At 53.3% G+C, this 25,913-nt stretch overlaps 1 protein-coding gene and 1 long non-coding RNA gene across 2 annotated transcripts; both read left to right on the plus strand.

Moving 5' to 3' along the window:
* Window positions 1-1,137: 1,137 nt before the first annotated feature.
* Window positions 1,138-17,017, plus strand: mus101 (mutagen-sensitive 101). Its single transcript, XM_037235410.1, has 20 exons — window positions 1,138-1,183; window positions 2,348-2,460; window positions 4,272-4,417; window positions 4,745-4,880; window positions 5,050-5,157; window positions 5,487-5,688; window positions 5,874-5,971; window positions 6,363-6,495; window positions 6,820-6,942; window positions 7,768-7,844; window positions 8,870-9,037; window positions 9,137-9,227; window positions 9,493-9,698; window positions 10,024-10,163; window positions 10,584-10,698; window positions 11,023-11,142; window positions 13,681-13,800; window positions 14,900-15,100; window positions 15,357-15,477; window positions 15,938-17,017. The coding sequence occupies exons 1-20, from the start codon at window positions 1,168-1,170 to the stop codon at window positions 16,267-16,269; spliced, it is 2,766 nt and encodes a 921-aa protein (XP_037091305.1). The 5' UTR covers window positions 1,138-1,167; the 3' UTR covers window positions 16,270-17,017.
* On the plus strand, window positions 10,961-12,261 carry LOC119113069 (uncharacterized). The gene is made up of 3 exons (XR_005095820.1): window positions 10,961-11,142; window positions 11,391-11,511; window positions 12,158-12,261. It is a non-coding gene; the product is annotated as an uncharacterized LOC119113069 (long non-coding RNA).
* Window positions 17,018-25,913: the final 8,896 nt, after the last annotated feature.

The raw sequence follows: 25,913 nt of genomic DNA on the forward strand, positions 1-25,913 counted from the left end.
CGCAGGTCGGCGTCCGGCTGAAGCGAGCGATGTGCTGCTCCAGTTGTGCTGCCACTACCTCCAACTGGTGGTGGTTTGAGCCATAGAAGGATTTGACTGGTATCCCAGACATGGCTCTCTTTGACAAACATCTGCAAGCAAAGGTGGTGATTGGTATATCAACAGCAAAGTAACCTTATCCATACAATATCGCACATCTGAGCAGAAGTTTCTTAGTTTCATCCTTAATTTTGAATTTCAACTAATGAGTTGTTGTGGTGCTATTGTGGTGTTCATTCCACAGTCTATCTTTAGAAGACTTACAACAGCAATAAGTGAAAAAATGGCATGGTCACAGATTGAGCATGGGCTAGACCAGTGGGATTTTAAGGCACTGTGGAAATAAAATAACCTTATCTTCAGATGTAACCGTGCCTCAAATGTTACTCAGTGTCCTTTTTTGGACTCATTCTATATGGAAACACTAATAAGCTCACATGCCCGAAGCTACTGGGGTCCGGAGTCCAGATTCCAACAACCGCAGGACATAGTGACCATGCCCATGGTCTTCCCCAGTCGACCCATCTTGTGTGGTCAGACTCCGCGGGCTGATCTGGGTGGATAGGTACTTTCCCACAGAGAGGACCTTTCCACTTACCCGCTCAAATATTAGGTAGGGACACGCCTACCACTCCGACCTAAAGACGTCTGATGTTCCAATTGTGGCTTCAGGGCTCAATTGCACGAACCTCTGCAGACGGCAATAAGCAAAACAATTTCACCTGCATTCTTGCAACGTGACATCAATCACAACAAAACAACACTCAATCGTCTCTCATGCGTCAAAGTTCTTGTATTGGGCGGTAAATTTCAGCGAGATGTGCGTATGCAGCTCGGTATGTCTAGGGACTGCACCTCGCGGTACACACACTAATCAGAGTTCTTGAGAACATTTCACAACAAATTATTTAATTTTGCATAATGAAAGAAGTTTCATTATAAATTAAATTAAATTTTTTGATATCCTGATTACACACAATATTTTCAAAAAATGACTAAGCGTTCGTGTCTTATTTACTCGTACTGCCAGTTTTCATTAACGTGTACGCCGGGAAAGTATGTCAGCTCCTGTTCTCGGCAGACGGTATCCCCGTAACATTTCGAAGCGGCGTCTCGTCCGTGATCCCTATGATGTTTTGGATGGGTTGGTCCTTGTTATTTACCACGTTGCCTCAACTGCTAACAGAACACCCCGCGCAGCGTGGAATAACGGAGCGATAAAGTGCGTGAAGAACTGTAAACAAACTCATCCTAACCGTGTTAATCTAGATGGTGCCAAAACCGCCAAAACCGTGCTTATGTGGCCGGACTGTTTTGCAGTCCATGCATAGCAGCTACTGTGATGTGTTTTAAGGCTTGCTGTTCATGAGAGGTTGGGAGGCAGTGGTGGTATAGTAGTTAGGGTGCCTGGTTGTGAACCTGTTGGTCTTGGGTGCTGGCCCCTGCCATGCCACTGCAGCATCCCACAGGATTCCTAATAAAGGCATCTGTCTTGATGTAGCCCTGACAGTCAGTGAGGCATAAAGCCCCAATCATTATTACCTGAGGTTGACAGGCAGAGACCCATTCTGCTAAAACATCCACTGCCCTGTATGCCCATACAACGTTGGTCATTCAGTGTGCTTAATCTCTTGCTTGAAGGTGCCAATATCAGGCTGGGCAAGACTGTTTGCACAGAAAAATATTTTATGTAAAATCTATTTTCAGAGTATGTGTGACTGAAATTGCCTGACAAGTCTTGTGATGCCTTCAAGTTTTGGTTCTCCACACATTTAAATCTGTGGTGACATTGTGCTAAACAATGAGCACTCAGACTTGCGGCATATATGCTCTTAATTGCTTCTGTGATATCATTGCTACACCATACTCTGGCATGTTTTTCAGACTCAGACATGGCCAACATAATATTTTTTTGTAATCTGGGCAGGGGCCCACATTTTTTACTATGCATCATAAAACAGCATGTGAGGTCATATTGCTACCACCACATTTTTCTGCTGGAATCTGCCTTGGTTATGCTGTTTGCATACTAGGCCATGAATATATGGACCTGGTTTCATGTGTTGAAGTGCAGTACCTGTTTCAAGTATTTTGAGTATTGAGATGTTTGCATGGTAGCCCATGTTGATGTATCTCTTTGTCCCACATGCTCTTCATGATGTTTACTGATGTCTTCCAGCACAGCACCATCATACCATCAGGGTACCATCACTATCCTGTCATTGTGTCAGCACCACATAAGGGTAGCTGCTCTGGTTGTTTGGCTTGCAGGAATGATCTTGCATTTGTTTAATTTCCTTGTTTTCAGAAATGGAGTCCCTCCTCTCTCAGGATTCTCAAGATCAAGTAAATCTTTACTTTGTGTTACCAAAAAACACTTCAGAAACAACATGCAGTGAAAAGTTAGGATCATGTTATCAGGTACAGTTGATTGCATGCAGTGATATTTTTCTATGTTGAGAGTTAGAACTGTTATTTACATAACAAGATATGTTTTATTGGATGTGTGCAATTATGGGATTTGATGCATGTATCAATGTGATTAAATGTACTGAACCATAAGACAGAGATTGTGGTTCAAAACTTTCATGGAGGTCTGTTTACATCATCCATTTATTTGCACATGCTTGGTTGGCCTTGAACATATATTTGTCTTTGATGCAAAGCAGGTTGCAAATACATGTTGCTGATGATGTGATCAGTGCTTGGAAAATATTTCAATGATGTGTCCTTTTATGGTAAGCCATGACACTTTCTCAGTGTTTTTTTCTGAATAAATAATTAAAATAGCATGTTTGGCAGATTTATTTTGGTGTGCGCTGGATCAGCATGGACACATGTCAATATGCTCCACAGTGCAATTGTGAGTTGTATCTGCCTTGACCCAGCATTGACCAGGGGTCAAATCTGCTCCCCCCCCTGTCCAATAGTCATCATGATTCCAAAAGTGCCTTGAGATATCGCTGCAAAATTATCAGTGGCTGTCAGTTAATGAGGTCTATGTCTTCTGCTGAAATAAAGAACTATAAGGTCATATTAGGTCAAGAGTGAGTGACATCAGAGTGGTGTCATGTTGGCCATTTTTAATAAAAGAGCAAAGTTGTGGGCAAATCAACACAAAAGTTGAATGAAAGAACATATCTTACATTTGTCGATGGGAAATGGAAGCCAATTAGCACATGGAATGCACATGCCTTGTCATTGTGTTGTTACAGTTTTGCGCTTTGAAATATTGGCACCCAAATCAGAAAAATGTTGATGAAAGTACCATAAACATTTTTTGGTCTCGTCAAGAATGATGAAAACGGAAAATGTGTCCTAGATATGACTATGAAGGATGTCTGTGCCAAGTTTCAGACAATGATGTGTATCATATGTTGCCCTAGCCCACCCTAGCTGGCGTTGGGAGTCAGATCAGCAGCGGTGACTCGGTGATGGTACGGCGCAAGCCATTTATCAGGTGCACACGCAAACCGGCTACTGTGTGACTGGCAGCCGGGCTGACGGATATCAGATTGCGCCGTTTGCAGCACTGAGCTGTCAAAAACAACTCAAAAACCGATTCAACCGCCTATTCACCACCGAGGTCGTCCATTTAACCTTGACCTTAGACGTTTTATGAACGAATATCAGCCCTTGCTCACGTGTTGCATACCCATAATTCCGGCTAAGCTTTTCCACCTCGCCTTCAGATGGTTTAGATATGACGGGAACAAATAGATGAAAATAGATATGCAGACAAAGGTCTCGGCTCTTATTTGCACTGCACAGGACCTTGGCTCGAGGTCCGGTATGGTGCACGTGACAATGGAGACCTTCCTATGTGGCATGTTTGATCAGGGTGCAATGATTGCACACGTTAAGCTACACTTCTAAATGAAATGTGTGGTGGGAGAGGTCATTTATTCCAAATAAGCTGTTTTTAGAATTTGACCTTGACCTTAGACTTTGATACACACGTGAACTTAAGTTTGATGTGTAGTCTGAGACCGCACGCCACGGCGCTATCGATTGCTATCTGAATTTTTGAATTCGGAAGCATGGGGGGGGGGGGGAATCTGCCCCTCCTGTCAGTGATGTGCCGGTGAGGAGCCCTGTCAATGCCGGGTTAAACCATGAAAATCCCGTCATTCACTATTTTCAGATATTTAAGATCGTGCCTTATTCTTTACCATATCAGCTTGGCTGTTAGGAGTCCATCTGACTATAGCTGCTGGTTCTTGAACCCACAGGCCTGTTTGGACATTGGATTCCCATGCAACTGGATTAAGGAGGAAGATGTTCTTCAGAAGCATCCTGTCAAGCAAGACGTATTCATCTGCGACCCATTTGAAGGCGTGGCATTTGAATATTTGTCTTCAGGCAAATTTAAGTGTGTGTAAGTTATTTGTGCACATTGGAAAACTGCATATTTCAACGATGTTTCGTTATGTTTTGATCATGAATTAGTCCGTCTCAATGGCCCACTTGATGAGGGCCTTCCTATTTGTCCGGCTCTGGCGGGGTAGGTTTGATTTGCTTTAGGCGCTCGCTATCAGTCGCCGACTGGTAAAGCATGTGTCCGGTTGCAACAGCTGCTCTAAAAATCTTAAGATCACACTAAAGGTGCGTCCATTCAGCACGTCAGCGGGTAGTGGTTAGTGTTCAGCTGGGTGCTCTCCATCTGCTCCTGTCAGCCGGTGACACGTTTGTGGTCGGTGTTCAGCAGAGTGCTGGGGCCGCCCTGCCTGCTGGCCTGCCTCAGCCGCAGTGAGCCGGTACCCGAGCTGCCCTACCCGCTGTACGCCGCCGCCATGCGGGGCATGGTCATCACCTCCACCGGCTTCCAGAAGCTGGAAAAGGTGAGTCAGCTCGAGGCGGACCCCACGTCCTCCCCGCAGTGCCAGCGGAAAGAATCGTGTCACTTAGGCGATGCAGAGTGCTCTCCGCGGTAGCGGTCCCCCGGCCCGTCAGCTGGTGGGCGGCCAGTCGGCGCGTGTGCCGGCGCTCACGTGCTCCGTCTGTTGTCAGACCCGGCTGCAGCGGCTGGTCAAGCTGATGTCGGGCGTGTACTCGAGCGACTTCCACGAGGGCGTCACGCACCTGGTAGCCGGTGTCGTCGCCAGCCCCAAGTACCAGGTGCGCCGTGCCGGGCCGGCCGGCCGGGCGGAGCTGCGCATGGTCGCGTTCGGTCTCAGAACGGCCCGCAGCCCGGACCATCGTAGGCAGCGAGGTTAAATGTGCCGCGATCGGTGAATGCTATGGACTGGTTCGCACTCAGGGTTATGGCACTCCCTTTTACGGGTCAATGCCAAGCGAAATGTAATGATAGTCTTTCGTGGGCATTTTGCGTTCGTGAACCCTCGCATAGGTTCTGTAATTGGACACTGAGCACTGAACAGCACTGCTGCTGCCAATCTCATCCGGCGACGATCGTCGAAACGTGTGTTTGTGCGATGGTCCGGCAGGTGGCGGTAACGCGTGAGGTGCCGGTGATGCGCGCAGCCTGGGTGGACCGGGTCTGGGAGGCCAGCTGCCGACAGACCGTGCAGGCCACCGACCCGCAGTTCGCCGACCTCACGTGCCCGCCCTTCCAAGGCCTCTTCATCTGCGTCAGCCAGCTCAGCAGGAAGGACAAGGAGGCCATCAGGAAGATCATCGAGAACAACGGTGCGAGCCGCTCCAGACTCAAGGGACCGCTGCTGTGATGCGACCGTCTGTCGGTAGGATGCGAACACAATGACCACATGTCCGGGGGTGTTCGACGTCTGTCTGTGCAGTCACTGTGATACCGGGGTGCCATCAGCAGTACGCCGGCTCAGCGACTGATCTAAAGGCATCACTGTTCCCTGCAGGCGGGAGCTACATGACTCAGCTGGAGTGCGAGAAGACGAGCGTGCTCGTGTCGCCCTCTATGGACGGCGAGAAGGTCACTTTCGCCCGTCGGTGGCAGGTAAGTCCTTACCTATCGATGTTATGGTCGGAAGCACCATTCCACAATGTTTGCTCTGTATGTGGACAGAACTTCAGTGATGACCTTAGTGTAAAGAGGTTGGGACTAAGGGATACAAGGTAGTGGCATATGCATGAGTGAGACTAAGACTATAGTCATTTGCTCTGCCAACTGAAAACATTGCTGTGTATGCTGCTGTGGGGGCTGCCTGGTAGTGATGTGTGTGGTGTGCTGCTCCCCTCAGATACCGTGTGTGGTGCTGGAGCGGCCACCTGTTGTCTGGTCGTGGATTATACACTACCGTAGGGCCTCGGATACCATGTGTGGTTCTGGAGTGGTCATCTGTGGCCATCTGTAGGATGTTGTGTTATACACTACCCTTGGGCCCCAGATACCCTGCGTGGTGCCGGAGTGGCTGTACGACAGTGTGGAACGCGGCTGGTGCCTCGGTATGGAGGAGTACACCACCGCGGTCAAGGCGAAGCTGTCCTCAACTCCGACGAAAAACCACACCATGGCCTATGGTAACACTGGGGTTACTATGATGTCTGTATTTGTCTTCCCCATATAACGTGATTGTGTGTACAAAGCATGCACTTGTCTGCACTTTCAGCAGTACACGCTGTCATTGAGTTCATCGTAGTATTTCCAGTAAGCAGTGAGCTGATTGAAACAGCAGATGGTTACGCAAATGAGCTAGACCTCAGAGCTGCTTCAAACACGTTTCTTCATTGTCTACAGGTGTGTGTGTGTGTGACTTGCGTGGTGCTGTAAGGAACTGGCCGACGGGGGGGGGGGGGGGGGATAGCATGCATGGAGGGCTGCATCTGACCTGGCCTGTGCTCCAGGTGAACTGGCTGACCTGACGGTGAGCACCATTATGGGCGCAAACGAGAGCCGCGTCCGCCCCGTCAACGAGACGACCATGAACGAGACGGCCGCGTTCACCGTCCCGCCGGCGGTCGCCGTCGGTGAGTACGCCTCTCATCAGCAGAGGGCTCGTGTCGGGTCTGTCGTCCCGCCGTCTGCCGCCGTCGGTGAGTATACCTCCCGCCAGCAGGGGCTCGTGTCGGGTCTGTCGGCGGCCGCTGTCGGTGAGTATGCCTCCCGTCAGCAGGGGCTTGTGTCCGGTCTGTCGGCGGCCACTGTCGGTGAGTATACCTCCCGCCAGCACGGGGCTCGTGTCGGGTCTGTCGGCGTTCGCTGTCGGTGAGTATACCTCTCGCCAGCAGAGGCCCGTGTGGGGTCCGTCGTCGTCTGAAACTTATGCCACTGTGCGCCACTCCGCCAGTGTAACGGTGCCTTGGTAATGAGACAGGATATATTGTACTCGGGAAGCACCTTTGTGTAATGTTTTTGCTTTTGCGTGAGTGCAGTATGACCGGCTGATGGAAGTTCAAAACGTTGGCACTCTGGAGAAATTAATGGATAAACGTTATCCAAATTCACGATGTGTACCACCCGTCGTTGAAACGGGACTTGTTTCCCATGCCATGTAACTATTTAGGCGTCAAAAAGCTGTAGCGTGAAATTGTGTGCACTTATATAAGTGATGCCACCCTCACGTCCCCTCCCCTCCCCCAAGGCCAAGTGTAAGAGATGACACAGTAGTTAAACTTCACTACTAGGGTGGCGGCAAGTCCGGCTGTCGGGATGAGGAGAACACCGTGCACTATTTCAATTCCGGGACGACTTTACGCTGAGTCATCAGGCTTGGATATGACGTCAGTTATTGTCTCGGTCTTGCATGGTATCTGCGGTTTCAGCAAACGGTGATTTGGCTGTGGTTCCCACAGACGAGGATTTAGCGAAGCTGGACCGTATCGACCTGCAAGAGGTGCTGAAGGCCGGCCAGTTCCTAGACGGCTGCAAGGTGCGAGTTCTGCCGGGATTCCACAATGCCTGTGGAGATCGGAATAGCTCGTCACTGCAGATATGTGCTACTGAAAATGTTCTCGTCTCGCTGGCCGCAGATCTACGGTTTGCTATGTACTGCGATGGGTTTGTTGTGTTTACAACCATGCCAGGCGTTTGTTGTGCGGTGCATTAGCGAGGAGCATTATTCACATAGATAAAACGGTAGTAAAAGCCTTGTTCCTCGGAGAGGAAAAAAAACAGGAAAGTGGGGATATAGTTGGGCCGAAAAAATATATTTTGGCAACACGTTATTATCGAAACAAGAGAAGAAGTGAACTCAAAATTGCCTGCCGATGATTCTACTCGATTTTTCAGTTTTTTTTAAACAGCTAGCCACAGTTTTTAGAGGTCACCAACATTCAGGGATTAAACAAATGGCGATTGCCAGCCATTACCACGATATAGTACCTATCTAAGAGTTAGAATGCGCGAACATACGTGTACATGCAAACGAATTCAACAAATAGGCATCACGCATCACGCGTCATTCAAACATGCAAGCGACTTGAAGTAAACAGGCATCACACATCGCGCATTAATTATACGTGCAAGCGATTTCAATTGAACAGGCATCGCACATCACGCTTCAGGCATCACTTACACATGTAAACGATTTTAAGTTAACACACATCACACATAGACACATATCACGCTCGCATAATCGGCCATGATGAGCCCTGTATGCCCAACTATATCTCTATTCTCCTGGTTTTTCTCCGAGGAATAAAGCTATTACTAGTGTCTTATCTATGTCAAGCGTTTGGTCACCAAATGCCTATAAGTGAGTTTGCTTCAGAGCAATGTCTTATCTAAACACCACATGAATGCTGTTTTAGTTGGCGGATGGCACGATGCTCACCTATCAATTAATGCTGAAATCTTGTCTGTGTCTAGCGAGGTGGAGCTGTGCGCGGCGTGTGGCGCGCCGCCGCCTCTCAACCCCTCCGCCCGCGTGCCGTCTGACCGCCGGTCCCGCTCCAGATCCACCTGATGGGGTTCGACGCGCGCCGCGAGGACAAGCTGCGCCGCATGCTCAACACCTCTGGCGCCATGCGCTTCTCTCAGCTGCTGCCATCGGTCACGCACGTGGTGGTGTCGGGCGGCGCGGTGCCGGAGTCGGCGCTGTCTGCCGCCTGGCGGCCGCACCTAGTGACGCTGCGCTGGCTGCTGGACAGCTGCAGCGCCGGCCGGCCACTGCCCGAGGCCGAGCACCTGGCGGCGCCGGGCCGGCCGCCGCCCGAGCCGGCCCAGCCGCAGCAGGAGACGATGCTGGCCGCTGACGGGACGGTCGGCCGCGGCGACGACACCACGCTCGAGGCCACGCAGACGCTGTTCGGAGGTGCGCACCGGCGGCCGGATCACCTTGCCGCCGAGGGGGCTGGGAAGGGAGGTCAGATGGGCGGTGTGGACGCGGCGCGTGGGCTGCGTATGTGTGCCCGTGCAGGGATGCGACTAGCTCGTTATGCCGCTGCTGCCGACAGTCTCGGGTGCGTTCGGCCGCGCTCGGCTCGCCGTTCCGGATCCGCGGAGCTCATGTGCTGGCGTCTGTGGGGCGCCTCCGCTCTGTGCCTCGCCTGTGTGCCGTAACACGGGCGCGCCGGCAGGGCTAGCGGTGTTCCTGAGTGGCGAGCTGGACGCCAAGTCGGCGCAGGAGGCGGCCGCCCTGCTGGAGGAGCACGGCGCCCGGCAGGTGGCGGCGCCGGACGCGGCCCGCTTCACCGTCGTGCCGCTGGTGCACGAGGCGCCGGCGGCCGACGTCGACCGGCTCGTTACCGTCGCCTATCTGCAGCACTGCGTCGAGACGGACCAGGTGAGGCGGCCGCTGCGCAGGGGCAGGGGTCGGCAGACGGCCAGCAGAGCAAGCGACATGTTTTGGAGTTCGCAGATGGAACCGTCGCGTGTGTGTGCTCCGATCTGCTGCTGAAATCCGCTGCGGTGGACGCTGTCGGCTCATTGTCCAGTTCGCTCCTGCGCGATATCTTTTCCGGTGTGCCCGTCGCGCTGTCAGCTTCGCGTACCAAACGACTGCTAGATAGTCGGCGCTGTTTGGCACGTGGGCGCTCGGACCGCACTGTGACCGTCGGTTGAGCGAGCGTGTGTTTGTGTCCGCGCTAACCTCGCCGCCCGACCGTCAGCTGCTGGAGCCGGAGTACTATCACCGGCCGATTCCGACGTTCCGGCACGACATTCTGTCTGGCTGCGTGCTCGGCATCAGCTCCTATAGCGGCCGCGAGCGCCAGTACCTGGCCCTGCTCGGCGAGAGCATGGGAGCCGAGTGAGTGCCGCCGGTCCGGCCCGTCCCGCACGCGCCGCCGCTCCGCCGCGCCTCACTAGCGCCTGTGGCTGACTGTCCTGGACCTTCCTGGAGAAAACACGGCCACCTGTTTGTGCTCGTATGATACTACGTTTTGGTTGGCTTCGGTGCCAAAGCCCGTTTTTATCAACATCCCTGAGGACGTGTTAGGCTGATGTTTTATCACCGTGTTTTCATTCATCCATAGCACGTGGCACGAGCGGATGAACGGCATGTGGCAGATGCAATGCCTGCAGTTTCGTTCCACTAGCTTTCGCTGTTGTATCTACTATTGTGATGGGGAATATGTTTAATGCTACTTGACAGGGCCCCGAGTGCGTCCTGTATGCGGAACGTGGCACCTCTGCTCGAGAACTGATCTAACGTGGAGCCGGCCGCCAGGTTCCAGGAGGTGTTCGCGCGGCGCGACAACCCGACCAAGCACGCGCGCGCCTCCACCCATTTGGTGTGCCAGTCCGCCGAGGGGCACAAGTTCGCGGCGGCGCGCCGCTGGGGCCTGCCGGCCGTCAGTCGCGAATGGCTGCGCGCCTGCGCCGCGGCCGGCCGCCGCCTGCCCACCGAGCGCTTCACCGTCGAGGCCGGCGGCGAGACGACGCTGGGCTCGGCGGCGGCAGCCAGCGTCGTGTCCGGCTCGACCGCCGCCGCCGCCGGCTCGACCGCCGCCGCCTCCAGCTCGACCGCCGCCGCCCCCGCCGCCGCGGCGCCGGCCTACATGCAGCCGCCGGCCGAGATGACGCCGGTGCGGGCGCCGCGGCTGCCGGCCACCGCCGCCGGGACGCCGGCCGCCGCCGCCACGCCGGCCGACATGGCCACGCCGCAGACGCCGTACGGCGGCGTGGTGAGCGGCGCCCAGCCCACCAGCCACACACGCAAGGCCTGGAAACGCTACGTGGACGCCATGGAGGAGACGCCCGAGGGCAAGCGACGGCGCGTGAGCACGGTACGGTGCTGCGGGCCGACCGAGCCGCAGCGACGGGTGGCCGGGGTCACGCGAGGCCACGCGCTGGGGAGGCTGCTCTGCGCCGTGTGTCGATGGGCTTACCGCTAGCTCCGGGATTCGCGTTTGTTGGTTGCCTTAGTCGATGAATGGGACCTGTGTGCGTGCTATGGTGTCGAGGTCAGACTGTGTCGTATCAGTTCTGTCAATCGCTGCAATATGTCTGAATGGTTTGCCGGCTCCTTTTCCAGCCTATGTCTCAACTGGTGGTGCAGTTCTTCAAAGGACTCCCGAAAGCTGATCTGAACCTAAAGGAAGACTTGAATACGTCCAGTCCATCAGGCCTAGATATCAATTCCAAGGCAGGTTGATGTGAGTGACTAGCTTTCTCATTCAAGCAATGCTATGACATTTGCCCGGTGTAAAACCCTCATTTGGCTTGATGCGCCTAAACGATAAATTTGTTTGTTTGTTTGATGTTTTGCTGCATGATCACATTCTGGTGTTGTGTACGTGCAAGAATGGGAACTCCTTACGCCGCTGACTACATGCTGTCTTAGTAAAGACAATCCACCGAATCCACCGTTGTGATGTATGCATTTGAAGGGGTTCGAAGGAACAACAGTCCACAGACGTTTTCTTTTTGCTTCGAATGATCAGACCCATGACTTGGTACGTGGACCAGCCAGCGGCGCAGCGCACGCCTCCTCCGGCCGTGCCGGCTTCTGCTGTGACGTGTCTTAACGTCGGTCGCTGACCCGACGTGTGACGGTTGTTGACCCGACGTGTGGCGGCTGCTGACCCGACGTGTGACGGCCGCTGACCCGACGTGTGGCGGCTGCTGACCCGACGTGTGGCGGTCGCTGACCCGACGTGTGGCGGCTGCTGACCCGACGTGTGGCGGCTGCTGACCCGACGTGTGGCGGTCGCTGACCCGACGTGTGGCGGTCGCTGACCCGACGTGTGGCGGCCGCTGACCCGACGTGTGGCGGCTGCTGACCCGACGTGTGTCGGCCAGGCGGAGCTGCGGTCGGAAGTGGCGGCCGGCCGCTCGCCGTCGGCCGCTGCCAGCTCCTCCCTCCGGAGTCCAGCGGGCCCCAGCCGCCCGGGGGCGCCCCCGCCCGGTTCGCCGGCCGCCGCCAGCCCCTCCCTCCGGAGTCCAGCGGGCCCTAGCCGCCCGGGGGCGCCCCCGCCCGGTTCGCCGGCCGCCGCCAGCCCCTCCCTCCGGAGTCCAGCGGGCCCTAGCCGCCCGGGGGCGCCCCCGCCCGGTTCGCCGGCCGTCGCCAGCCCCTCCCTCCGGAGTCCAGCAGGCCCCAGCCGCCAGGCGGCGCCGCCGCCCGGCTCGCCGGCCGCAGCCAGTCCGCGCGCGCAGTCCGGTGAGGCGGTGACTGGTCGCTGCACGAGGAGCGGTCGCTCCACGGTCCGACTGTGGGGTTTGCCGAGGTATCCAGCCCACTCCGAACACGAGATAAACGTGAAAACATGAGGTGGATGTTTGGCAGAGCTACGTTTGTAGGACGCTCGTGTTGGGTAGGATTCACGCCTTCGTGCACTCTGGGAAATCGAGGGCAATCGATTCGTTGCTGTAAGTAGTTCCAATATCACAAGTTATCAGTATAGTTTACCGCACGCGTATTCGTCGTTATATAAGGCACGATTCTTTCTGCCTACTCACGCGCATTACTTTGTGTTATCACTTGGAATGGAACAAGCGATTTTGAGTGCATATCTTCTATTTGCAATGGAACTGGAAGGATATTTCCGCGGTTTTATTAAAAGCGCTCCTGTTTTGTACATATCGTCACCGATTAATCCGCACCACCTCACCGGCGTGTAACCTTGTCCGCCTTCCAGCGGCCTCACCGGAGGAAGGCGGGTCGCCCGGAGCCCAGCTGGGTGCCACCCGCTCGCAGGCGGCCACCAGTGACGTCACGGCGGCCGATCCTAGTGACGTCAGCCGCCAGCTGGCGGAGCTGAACCGGCTGGTGTCGCGCCGGAGCGGCGGCTCGGCGGCGGCCTCGGCCGAGCGCAGGATGCCCAGTCTGACGGAGGCGCCTGCCGGCCCGGCCGAGTCGGAGTCTGCACCACGTCAGTAGCGTTCTCCACCCAGCTGGGGGGCCCCGCCTCAGTGAGGGTCGGGCTCACAGAGAGACCGCAATACTGGGCTATGACAACACCCTGCACTGCAGTATTTTCCCGCTGATACCCTGAAGCACATCAATTGTGGAAGTTTCGCGTAAATGTTGATTTTGTTGAGGCAAGGTACCGCTGGTCATTTTGACAAAACTGGGTACATGCAGTTTGGATGCACGAGGTCCTGGATAAGCTGTTCCGGCGCCGTGTTGGTCCGTTGGACGCCGTGTTGTGTGTGCCTGCGCGTCTCCGCTCACTGCGTGGGCTGTGAAGCCGACTGACGTGGTGGCTGTGATGTCCTGTAACGCGTCCCCGCCCTCGCCGCAGTCGCGCCCGACCCGAACACGCAGGGCACGGCCATCACGTGGGACGATCCGCTGGAGCGGCAGGCCCGGCACAACCTGATGTCGGAGGACGGTCGGCCAGCAGGGGCAGGAGAACGTACCGCCGAACACGCCGCCGCCGCCGGCGCCCGCCGTCCGCAAGCCGCTCCGGCCCACCATGGTGTTCTCCGGCATGGAGCCTGCGGTGAGCGGTGGCCGGGGTGACGGCCACGGGAGATCCCGGGGTGTGTCACCTGAGAGAGTGGCCTCCGGCCCACCATGGTGTTCTCCGGCATGGAGCCAGCGGTGAGCGGCGGCGGGGCTGACGGCCGCGGGAGATCCCGGGGTGTGTCACCTGAGAGAGTGGCCTCCGGCCCACCATGGTGTTCTCCGGCATGGAGCCAGCGGTGAGCGGCGGCGGGGCTGACGGCCGCGGGAGATCCCGGGGTGTGTCACCTGAGAGAGTGGCCTCCGGCCCTGCAGGGGCGACGCCAGCGGACCCGGACAGGCCGGGAGTGGGTGCTGTAACACTGCGGCGAAAATTTTATCGGCTGCCGGTGTGGTGTTGCATTCATGATGCAGTTATTGTATTCTGAGAATTATCACGGAGCGCACGTTGTCCTGACGGGACTTTCGGCCTGATGTTCTGCTGACGTAGCTGGGTGCTAAAGGGGCGTGCTGCTGAAGTAGCTGGGTGCTATAGGGGCGCACTGCCGAAGTAGCTAGGTGCTACAGGGGCGCACTGCCGAAGTAACTGGGTGCTACAGGGGCGCACTGCTGAAGTAGCTGGGTGCTGCATGGGCGCACTGCTGAGGTAGCTGAGTGCTACAGGAGTGCACTGCTGAAGTAACTGGGTGGGGCACACTGCTGAAGTAGCTGGGTGCTACAGGGGTGCACTGCTGAAGTAGCTGGGTGCTACAGGGGCGTACCGCTGAAGTAGCTGGGTGGTGCTGGAGCGCACTGCTAAAGTAGCTGGGTGGCACTGGGATGCATTGCTGAAGTAGCTGGGTGTTACAGGGGCGCAATGCTGAAGTAGCTCTGGGTGCTACAGGGGCACACTGCTGAAGTAGTTGGGTGCTACAGGGGCGTTCTGCTGACGTAGCTGGGTACTACAAGGCGTAGTGCCGAAGTAGCTGGGTGCTACAGGGGCGCACTGCTGAAGTAGCTGGGTACTACAGGGGCGTACTGCTGAAGTAGCTGGGTGCTACAGGGACTTACTGCTGTCGTCGGTACTCACTGAACTTTGGGTGTGAAGCAGGACCGGATTGCAGTGACCGCCGTGCTGACCGTGTCGTGTGCCACAGGATCGGACACGGTACACGGCGGCGGTGGAGCGGCTGGGTGGCATCGTCCTCGACACGGCCACCCTGGAGCCGGCCACCACTCATCTGGTCACCAGCCGGCCGAACCGCAGCGAGAAGCACCTGGCGGCGGTGGCGTCGGGCCGCTGGATCCTGCAGCCCGCCTACCTGGACGCCTGCGAACGCGCCGGCCAGTTCCTGCCGGTTTGTGGCGCGCAGCGCTAGGCCGGGCCGGACTGCCGGTCCGGGCCTGCTGTGGGCGAGGCACCGCACGCCTTGCCCGCGCCGGACTGGGGTGACCCGTTCCGACCCGTTGCCAGCAGTGTCTAGCAAACATCCGCGATAAAGTTGCACTTGTCGCTCTTTTTAGTCGTTTCATTGTTGTTTTTTGTGGCGTAGTACTTTACGATTGATGACATTTTATGTGGCGACCGGTGTTCACGCCTGCCACCACTTGTAGGAGGATGCATTTGAGTGGGGAAACTCCGACTGTCTTCAAGCATCGGGACTCAGCAAGGACTCCACGGAGTACAAACTGTCCACTGCTGCTTACCGGTGGAGGCGAAAAATCAAGGAAGAAGGTGAGACTATGCGCTGTACTTGATCCAAACCCGACGTCATGAAGGTGATATTGGTCCCCCGTACCGCTTACGTTTCTTCGCCTACTTCCAGTAAGTGGGACACTCCCGGCATCTGCCGTCCACGGGTTCAAACGGCCAAGTGCTATTCTGTAGGGAAGTGGAGTTATTTAAATTATTCGGTGCGGCTCGCAAAACTGCATCTTGAGATGTAACTGGAAAAAAATTGGAGAAAAAATGTCTCAAAATGTCTCCGAAGTTTTTTCTACAAGCGCATAAGCGTGTTTAACTCACGGAAAGCCAAACATGTCTTCAGAACAATTTACCTCATGCCTCTGGGGCATTTACGCCTTTGGAAGCAGCACTGCCCGGCGACACAACATTGCCTCTGTTGCCGGGCGCGTGTCGTTGCTGCGCCTGACGGGCGTGCCGCCGGCGAGTGACGGCTGTGCCCGCTCGGCAGGTATCCCGGGCGCCTTCCACGCCATGGTGGCTGTGCTGCTGACCGCCGGGGAGCGGTGTCGCGCCTTCCAGCGGCTGGTCACGGCCGGCGGCGGCCGCGCCGTGCCGCTGGACCAGCTGCACGACCAGCCGGGTACCGTCACGCACGTGTTCATCGAGCCGGCGCGCGCCGACAAGCGTCAGCTGACGCCGGCGCTGTGGCGAGAGCTGGCGCGCATGCGCGTGCCCTGCCTGCAGCCCGTCTACCTGAACGAGTGCCTGACGAGCGCCACGCCGCCGCGCACCGACGACTGGCTGCTGGACGAGTACCGCCGCCTACTGGCCGACACGTGACCGGGCTGACGCCTGCCGCCGGCTGTCACGACCAAGCTGGCGGTCCGACTGCTGTCAAATGCCGCCGTGTTCACTTGGCGGCGTTCTCCTATGTCCGCCTCCGGCGGATCTCGTGACTGGAACGCGGTGCCGGGCTGCGCGTGACCTTCGCGGCGGTGGTAACAGCGCTGCCCCGCTGCCGGCCGGTCGAAGAGTGCCGCCTTAAACGCCATCTGGGATCGGAGCTTGCCAGTGGCTAGTCCGGTGTCGAATCTTGGGATGGTTCTACGTGAAAGTGGTTGTTGAGGCATGTACCGCTGTGGATCGTGGTGACTATGATGCTTCCCTGAAAGGGCGACGCCATGGTCTACACTGCGTTGTTGCCGACTGTAAATATGGGAATGAAGGTGCACGCGCAACACGGCCAATTCATTGGCTTGTGGTGGCATCGACCGAGTTGGCAATAGCTGCCTGCGTTCATATTGATTCAATATTGAACATTGGACGTCACGAACTTGATTAGACAGATGGCTTTCATACCAAATGTCAAGGAAGAGCTGCTTCCGTCAACGAACCCCTGCAGTTAAATGATACGTTATTGTGCACCTCGGGTTCTGCCCCCTCTTAGCTTGAAATGGCATCTGATGAAAAGCATCTCTTTGTGATGTGTTAAGAATGCAGCAAAGCGTGTTGCCCTTGAGGCGCTGGTGTTGGTCTTAACCACTCGCACCTATCCCAGACTCACCGAAATATAGTGTGATATCATTTGTATCATATATGTATATCTGTTAGCTTGGCCTCATGTAAGCATAGAAGGCTTTTAGCTTTTGGTTTGGGCACATTATATCGAATAATAATGAGCAGGGAATCAGCGAAAAGAAAACACGCTTCAGGGACAAGTCCCAGTTATCATTCGGGACGTCGCCAGAGTTTGTTGCCGTTTCCCAGCTCATGTTCTGGGAGCCACAGCCATGGTCCATCGCGATTTCTATTGGCCTGTGTAGCTGACAGCCATAGGAGCGGTGCGGGCGCCAAGAAGCCGCATCCCCGCATATTGGCGACGTTTCACAGCCCGTCCGCCCTGTCATCCGCACTAAGGTGTGTCATCGAGGGGGTGAATCTCTTGGAATCAGCTGAGACAAAGTTTTTCCTTGGCGCACGAATTAATGACAAACTTTCAGGTCTGTCGCACCGCACCAATGTTGATATTCGTGGGTCGAGGGCAGTTTTTATTTGATGTGCCAAGAAAACCGTGTTTGATACTATCGCCACCTATTTTACGCACTGGGATCATCATCCAATACGCCTCAAAGCTGCCACTTTCCACACTACTGGTACTTGGTGGATTGAGTGCGAAATAGATATCATGAAGGGCACCAGCAAAGCATTGCCTTTAGCAAAGCATTGCCGTCAGCTTTTAAGCTGACCTCTTAGTAAGGATCATTAATTTTTGATGAAGCCCAAAAGCTGCGCAGTTTGAGAATTCTCTAGCAAACCGAGTTAGGTTCGAGTTTGTTATTGCTAGCGCGTCATTGTGATGTTGATTTGCAATTTATGTGCTTGTGCGTGGCAAATATGGCTTTGTTAGCTTAGTTTTGCCGGTACTGGAACATTTCTTTCGACCAATTACTTGCATAAGCATGCTGAAGGCTACACGGTCGCGCAGAAAACATTTTGTGATGGGCCACCCGGCTCCACTGTCCCACCACCAACTGCCGACTACGGGAAAGCCCTGAGCTACATCAGGTTGCTGAGCGAATCGAAGAGGAATCTCACTAATACCATCTTCAAGACCGCGACGGTAGAAATCAGGGTACTGTGGACTAACGAAACGATCCCTGTTCATAATCTAAAATACGCGACAAAGTCGATCGAGAGGGATTGATACCATCCCAACAGAGCAACCAGCAAAAAATCAACGAAAGAAAGAGAGTGACACAGCAGCGTCGCCACCGCGAAATTTAACGAGCTTCTTGATGTCGCGAAATGCAGGTGCAAGCTGCAGTGCAACTTTTCATGCCCAGTTGCCTACACAGTGTATCAGGAGGTCGCGATGAAGGACCAGTGCAGGCACCGGAAGCTTACCCTGGGGTCATATGACCGGGATACGATTGTGACTAGGGAGGCTCGCGAGGTGAGAAGGATGGCCAGACAACTCCAGGGGTATCGTGGCTCGGCCGCCAGTGAGGCGGTGCCTGCTGCTGAACATGAATCGCCCTCCTCGCCGACTGCTGAGCCCGCGCCGCCTGCTGAGCTAGTGCTGGCTGATAGTGCTGACCCCGAACCTGCTCCGGGACCAAGTGGTCTTAGCGCTGGCGAGTCAGCCGAGAGCACGGATCCTTACACGGTTCCGTACCTGTTGGAAGGTGGCGACGACACCGATTGCTCGTTCCGGTTGAGACCACTGCCACTGTAGATTATGACGTTAACGATCTGACTAACACTACTCTGGCGGTTGACAGCTACGGTGGCTCGAACCGGGCCGCAGCTGCTATTATCAACGCCTTTCAACAAAACAGCAGGGACGGACTGGCTGCTTGAAATCAAATATCGTAGATCCTAGGAAGATCTGCCGAGCAAGAGACAGAGCGAGAAAGGAGACGGCTCGTTAAATTTGTGAAGCTATCCACGGGTCAGGTTTGACCATCCTTTACTCCGACAGCCGTGAAGGCAGGAGCTGCATGAGCCACACAAAGCCAGACGGATGCCGTCAAAATACGTGGTTGTCATTACTGAGCCAGGCAGCCGCCGCGTGACTCATTTTACGTCCGAGTTCGGCCGCGCCCCGCGCTTGTTCAACGAGCTACACTCCGTGAACCCGCAGTGCGATGGTTGCATCAATGTGCTCGGCTGCGATGGCACGGCCGTCAACACCGAAACGATAGGCGACGTGTCCCGGTTGTTTGAGCGGGCCACCGAGTCACCCATACACTGGTTCATCCGCTAGCTGCACGACAACGAGCTGAACCTCCTCCATCTGCTGCTGAGCCTGGATGGCACTACCACGGGATCGAAATTTTTCTGGACCCACCGGCAAGACCTGTGCTGGAGAGGTCTGGGAGAGGGACGTTGTGGCATTCAAGCCTAGGTCGAGGCCGGTGCCAAACCTGCCGGTCGACCTGGTTGAGCAGCTGAGCACCAACCAGCATCTTCTGTACCCTCTGGCCTCCGGCGTTCAAAACGGCTCTGTCTGAAATGTGGCGGCCCAGCGGCGAATCAGACCATCGAACGCTGTCAGGTGAATGTGAAAACGCATTATCCTTGAATTTAAAGCAATCAGTGTTTAAAGTTCAAGTATCAATTGATATTTCGTGTGCTCACTGTTGAGTATTTACTTATTATCGTACCTTGTGCCGTGTTATGTCGCATCATTCGCTGGTTGGTTCATGCTTACTAGCATATTTGTTTATGTGTATTTCGTCACATTTAAGGACTCTGGACATCGGCATAATTACATACACTTAAGGGGCAGAATAATTTTTGCATGATCTAATGCTCAGCTCGCAGCAAATTGTTCCTAATATATTCGCTTTTGTTTTCAGATGGTTGACACCGGCTGCTCACCTGCTCCCAGTTCACATCTCTACCGAGACCTCCAGCAGCGCTCTCAAGGACCTCGTCCAGTGCCTGATAAGCCACTTTGTGCCGGTATTGTCCGCCATCCGGCAAAACGGCTGCGACTTTGGCTTACGCAGCTTGTTCCGGAGCATCGCGGTGCTCAGCGGCCTGCTGCAGCACACATAGTCTTCCAGCGTAGCGGGTACTGGGTCCATCCGGAACAGCTTCTGCTGGACATGGTGTGGGATGAGTACCGCATGGTCCGCGGACAGTCGGTTCCGATCGTCGCGCCGCTCGTGAGCAGCAAACCGAGGGTCTTCTTCAGGCCAGGGTCTTCGCCATCTCAGCGGTAAACCTCGAGGCCGTGAGGTACACCGAAATGATTCCCTGGTACGGACCAGTCACGCAACCTCTACTGCGAGACGTCAGCGACTGCGCGCTGCGGGACAAAGTGCAGGCACAGCTGACCATCTTGCCTATCTGGTTCACACCAGGAGTGCGACGCAGCGTTGCACTGCCGAGGACATCTGCGGCTGGAGCTAGAGCTTCGGCAATATGTGGAGCCCAGCTGCGACGGTATTTTTGCTACCGTGCGATCTCTGCCAACACGCGTTTTGGGTTTCCAGTCTGTGAGTGGTTGCTGTTTGGGCCGGTGCATCGAATACACAGGCTCGGCAAAGAGCAAGATGTGCATGGGGCCACCCTACCGCCCCCTGCCCCCTCCCCCCTCTACGTTCGTGGTATAGGTTACAGAACTTGCTGTGTGTATTAAGTTGTACACCAGACAATATATTTTGAGTCATATGCTACGCAAAGTGCTGTCTGCATGACGTGAGTTGTCTTAGAGAAGTAAAAGTCTAAAGGAATACTAACTAGCATACTCGTACGAGTTCATACTCCAAAGCACCTAAAGTTTCCACCAAATGGCAATCGATCGGGCAATGTCTGGTCGGCATATTACACCTTAGACCGGGACATTCTCGTACGACGGCTTATGGAGCGCTCGGCAACGTCATTTCTATACGCAGAGGTATTTCGTGTCGCTTGCCGCCCACGGCATAGTATTACCTGCGGCGGCCAGCCCCGCCAAGCATCGGGTGACTGCAGCGCCGGACGTTGGTTTACGGCGATATTTCGATCGACTCGCGCCTCACGAATTTAAGTTGTTGGAAATAACTTTTGCCATGCTTTATACTTTTGGACTCTTGCGCCAAAGAATTTCTTTGTCTCACTGGGTTTTGTTACTGATGACACGCCCCAATCCGCACCCGGAGACTCCAACGAGCCCCAAAAGTACTCTAGCGGGAGGAGAACACGGTAGTTTTAGTAGCTGGCTGAGGCAGTCAAATATGACGCGGCAGAGTCTATTGTGGAATTTGGGATACCGCGCGTACACTGCGACCTACTGAAACAATTGTGAAGTGCTGCCTTTGCGTGCGGGACAAGTGCAATTTTTGCTTTGCTGTCATTGATTGCTGCCATGTTGTTTATACTATATTGTAATTGTTTGAAATGAGTTGTTTATTCTATGTATAATTTAAGCTTGCGTGCATATCTGCGTACGATGTCTGACTGGATGCTTGAGAAATGTGAGAAGCAAGGAAGTGGTATAGGAATTATGTGTAGCAAATATGTGTATATGTGTGATACGTGGGTGTGTGCGTAAGCAGAGGAGATAACATGAATGAGGTTTGAACGAGCATGGTGAAGACAGATGAATGTGCGTGCATGCGTTAGAGTACACGGCATGGCAGATATGTGAAATTTCCATCTGGTAAATGCTTTGTTAAACGGCAATGTTGTGACTGCCGACTGACTGATGACTAACCTGCAACGTCTATCATGTGGGGAAGCTGCGGTTAAAAGAAAATGATAAAAAAGAGCCTGGCAAAAAAAACCGGACTTTTTGTTCTCTTGTTTTAGTTCACTAATCAGTTTATGTATCTGAACTTCGCAATTGGGATTTCGCGTTCGAGTACTGCTGAAGCCAACACGTTCCGGCCGTCTGGGGTGGCGCGTGTTGGTGTCTGGATAAGTGTAGAGCATTTTTGACAGGCCATACGAACGGTGGAAGCGAGTTCTGTGGGGTCACATTTAATTTACTTCTGAATTTCTTCCTGTTTCAAGACTTCGGGTGAATCTCAGTGTAATGTTCTTTCTTCTTGATGGTGATGGAGTGAAGTGAAGATGACTGGGCCGAGCCGACCCGGTAAGCGAGTGCGTACAGATGAACTTTTCTTTTCTCAGGTAGGGGGGGAATCCTCAGGCTCATACCTGAAAATAACACTCAACTCAGGGAAATCATTCAAGTCCAAAGGTTGGCCATGGATCCAGATGTGCGTGAGAGGAGTTCTGGGAGGCTCTGAGAAGGTTGAAAAGGCGAATCTTCTGGCTGCAGGCAGCCTTCTGATAAAAACCAAAAATCATGGACAGACTGAAAAGTTCATGAAAAACAAAAAGTTTGGGAATGAGGAGTGTGAGGTTGTTCGGGAACAAAGAATGAACACATCCAGGGGAACCATCATTGCATATGACCTTGTAGATTTGTCCGAGACCGAGATTGTGGGATGGCTGGGTGAATTTGGGGTAGTGGGTGCTCGGAGATTCACCAAGAGGGTGGATGGAAAGATGGAGAATACCCCAACCATACTTTTGACATTTGACAGGTCCTCATGCCCAGCCAAAATGGAGCTAGATTACATCACATACCATGTCCACCAATATATCCCCAACCCACTGATATGTTTTCGGTTGTGGCAGATTTGGCCACACTGAAACAAGATGCCCCTGGTGATCCTCTATGCCTTCGTTGTGGGAAAGGAAAGCATGAAGGGGAATGTGAGCGCTGGTGTGTGAACTGCAAACAGTCAGGACACTCATGCATGGCCAGAGAGTGTGAAATATGGAAAAAAGAAAAGGAGATATGTAAGATTAAAACTGAACAAGAACTCTCATACCCTCAGGCTAGAAGGCAATATGAAAAAGAGCATGACCCCCCTGTCCTGAAGTCATATGCTGCAACTGTCCGGCACCCAAGTGTGGCTCCCACTAACAAGCAGCATGATGACCTCAGGGAAAAAGTAGGAAAACTGGAAGAAAAGGTGGGTGAGATGATTGCTCTGCTTCAGCAACTGCTGATGAAACAAGGTGCCCAGGGGAATACCAGGGGGAGGGATGACAGTACCAGACCTGTAGGTAGACAGGATGAGGAAGTTGAGGTGGATGTTATAGCGGAGGGACAGAAGGACACTCAAAAAGATGAGCAGGAAACCTATGAGAGGAGGAATGATGGAGAGGTTCAAGTGATGCAGAGAGATGATGTAGAAAGTGAAAGAGTGGACAGGGAGATGAATCATATGACTGTGGAGCATAATGAGGAGATGGAGGGTTGGCAGAGAGCATGTAGGGCAAAGAAAAAGGACAAACAACAATGTAACATATCTGAGGTACCTAATGACACTACCCCATCACCAATGATTAGCCGAGCAGGGAGATCTACGGAGAGGCCGAAGAGAAACTCCAGCCAAAGGAGGTCATGGAAGGAAGACTAACTAGTATTGAAATGGAGTGAACCACGTTTCTTTCTTCTTTGTTAATAGCTGAATAGTTTGTTGGTGATTGGTTGACAGGTATGTTGAATATTTGAATGAATAGGCCAGCAAATTCAGACGTTCTCCACGTAACTGTTCTCGTGCGGAGGGCATGCAGAGGTCGGTGGTGTTTGTTTTCATAGTTATTTTAGGACCCTTAATGCCGGGATTGTTATGCGAAATGGTTTGCAAAGTTGAGGGAGACTTAAATAACGAGTTCATGGTGTTTTCCGGAGGCAGCTGCGTTTTCGGTTTGAGCAGAGGTCGCCCGGTTGGGCTAGTCCCAGCCCACTTGGTTCTCGGAGGTAAGGTTAAACATCCAGGTGCGATACCTAATTCGGGTCAGGGGGTGGACGAGCTGAGGTTGTTTGTCTCGTGGAGGTCACCCTTCGGAGGGTGCGGGGTGATCCTTGCCGGGGGCAATGGTACAGGCGCTATTTCCACTCGACCGGCCGGAGCGCGCCTGGTTCCGACCGCGGGGTTGGGGCTGGCTGGGAAGGGGAATAAGGGAAAGGGAAATGTGTATGTACTGAGATGTTTTGTTCGCAGTTACAGGACAAGTAGTACATACCGATGTTTGGCATATTTATTAATTTATTTATCTGATTTTTTCATGTTTTTGGTGGCGGTCCTTTGTTGGATTTCGGCGTTCGGGCTGCGCATTGGTTGTATGTTTGTGTGTGGGGATATGGTACGCGGTACAGGCTACTCGCGTGATTTTCTGATGTTCAAGTTTAAAAGTTCAATAAATGTCGAACTGTTGTCGGCGTGTGTGCTTGACTGGACGGAGTCTGCAGTCTAAGGCAACAATAAAATGACTTTCAGCATTATGCAGTGGAACTGTAGAGGTGTGATTTCAAAGTGGGCGGAGATAAAACCACTGCTGCTTGCAAGACCACATAGTGCCGTATGTCTCCAAGAGACACACTTCCTCCCTACTGACCAATATGATTTCAGAATTCCCGGATATACTCTTTATAACGCTTATTCTGACGCACATATTAGACGAGGCGGAGCATCAATCTACGTCAGCAACGACCTACCTCATTTTCAGGTCACACTAAATACTAATTTTCAGGCGGTGGCATGTTCGGTGACAATGGGGCATTCTCGTATTTGTGTTTGTTCTTTATACTTACCACCAAACGAGAATTTGACGTACCTTGAACTGAACGACTTGGTTACACAGCTACCGCAGCCGTATATCATAAACACGGACGCCAATAGTCGGCATTTCTTATGGGGTGCAGACCGGTGCGATTCTCGTGGAAAGGTGTGGGAAATGATAATACGGCAACATGCCTTAAACGTGATGAACGATGTTTCCCCAACCAGAATAGACGAGTACACAGGATTATGGTCACATATCGACCTGACTGTGACGTCAAGCAGTGTGGGACAATTCATGCATTGGCAAACGGACACTGACTTACACTCCAGTGATCAGCTCCCAGTTTATATTACATATGATAGGTATGGAGATATTCCACCACGACGTGACGAATTTACTGGTTGGAATATTAACAAGGCGAACTGGTCTGAATTTACTGACAGATGTTGTTTGCGATTCAATGAAAGGGACGGTATGCAAAACTACCAAAACATTACGAAGGTTATGCTGGGAGCAGCAAAAGAAAGTATTCCTCGGAAAATCAGAAACACCAAATATAGCTGCCCCTGGTGGACTGACGAGTGCAAGGAGGCAATTCGGGCAAGGAAACGGGCGCTCAATCGATTCCGACGTTCGCACACACATCTGCATTTATTGGCTTATAAGGAGGCGAAGGCGAAAGCCAGAAGGATAATTCGTACGGCAAAGAAAGATTCGTGGGAAAAACTATTGCATATGTTCAATGTGAATACGCCGATACAACACTTATGGGACATCATTAGGAAATTTACCAGAAAGGAGCGATTTGCGAGACCCTTACCTGTTCTGAAGGTGGCTGGTAACATAACTGACGACCCAACTGAAGTTGGAAATATCTTCGGACGGTTGTTTTCTGACATGTCGTCCTCTCGGAACTACCGAGCCACTTTTAGAGAGCTGGAATGGCAGATGATGGATCAAATGCCGTCATTTATTTCTGACAATGAGGAGGTTTATAATGATGTATTCACGATGACTGAGCTACAAATGTCTATTGCTAAATGCGGCAATACATCCATTGGACCGGATGAGATACATTACGCGTTTTTTAGACACCTACCTGATGAACAATTGCATTCAATTTTGGAAATGATGAACTGCATATGGTGTGGAGGTGATATCCCTGATGAATGGAGACACTCGATTATTGTTCCTATTTTGAAACCAGGCAAACCTAGGGAAAACCCTGAGTCATATAGACCAATTCAGCTAACTTCATGTTTTAGCAAAATAATGGAACGAATGGTCGCCAGACGGTTATCCTGGTTTCTTGAGCGGAACAATATGTTGTCTAAATATCAGTGTGCATTTAGGAATGGAAGAAGTACCACAGACCATGTAGTCAGGCTGGAGTCCGAGATTAGAAA

The sequence above is a fragment of the Pollicipes pollicipes genome, unplaced genomic scaffold (assembly GCF_011947565.3).
Source record: "Pollicipes pollicipes isolate AB1234 unplaced genomic scaffold, Ppol_2.1 Scaffold_7261;HRSCAF=8764_pilon_pilon_pilon, whole genome shotgun sequence".
NCBI lineage: Eukaryota > Metazoa > Arthropoda > Thecostraca > Pollicipedomorpha > Pollicipedidae > Pollicipes > Pollicipes pollicipes.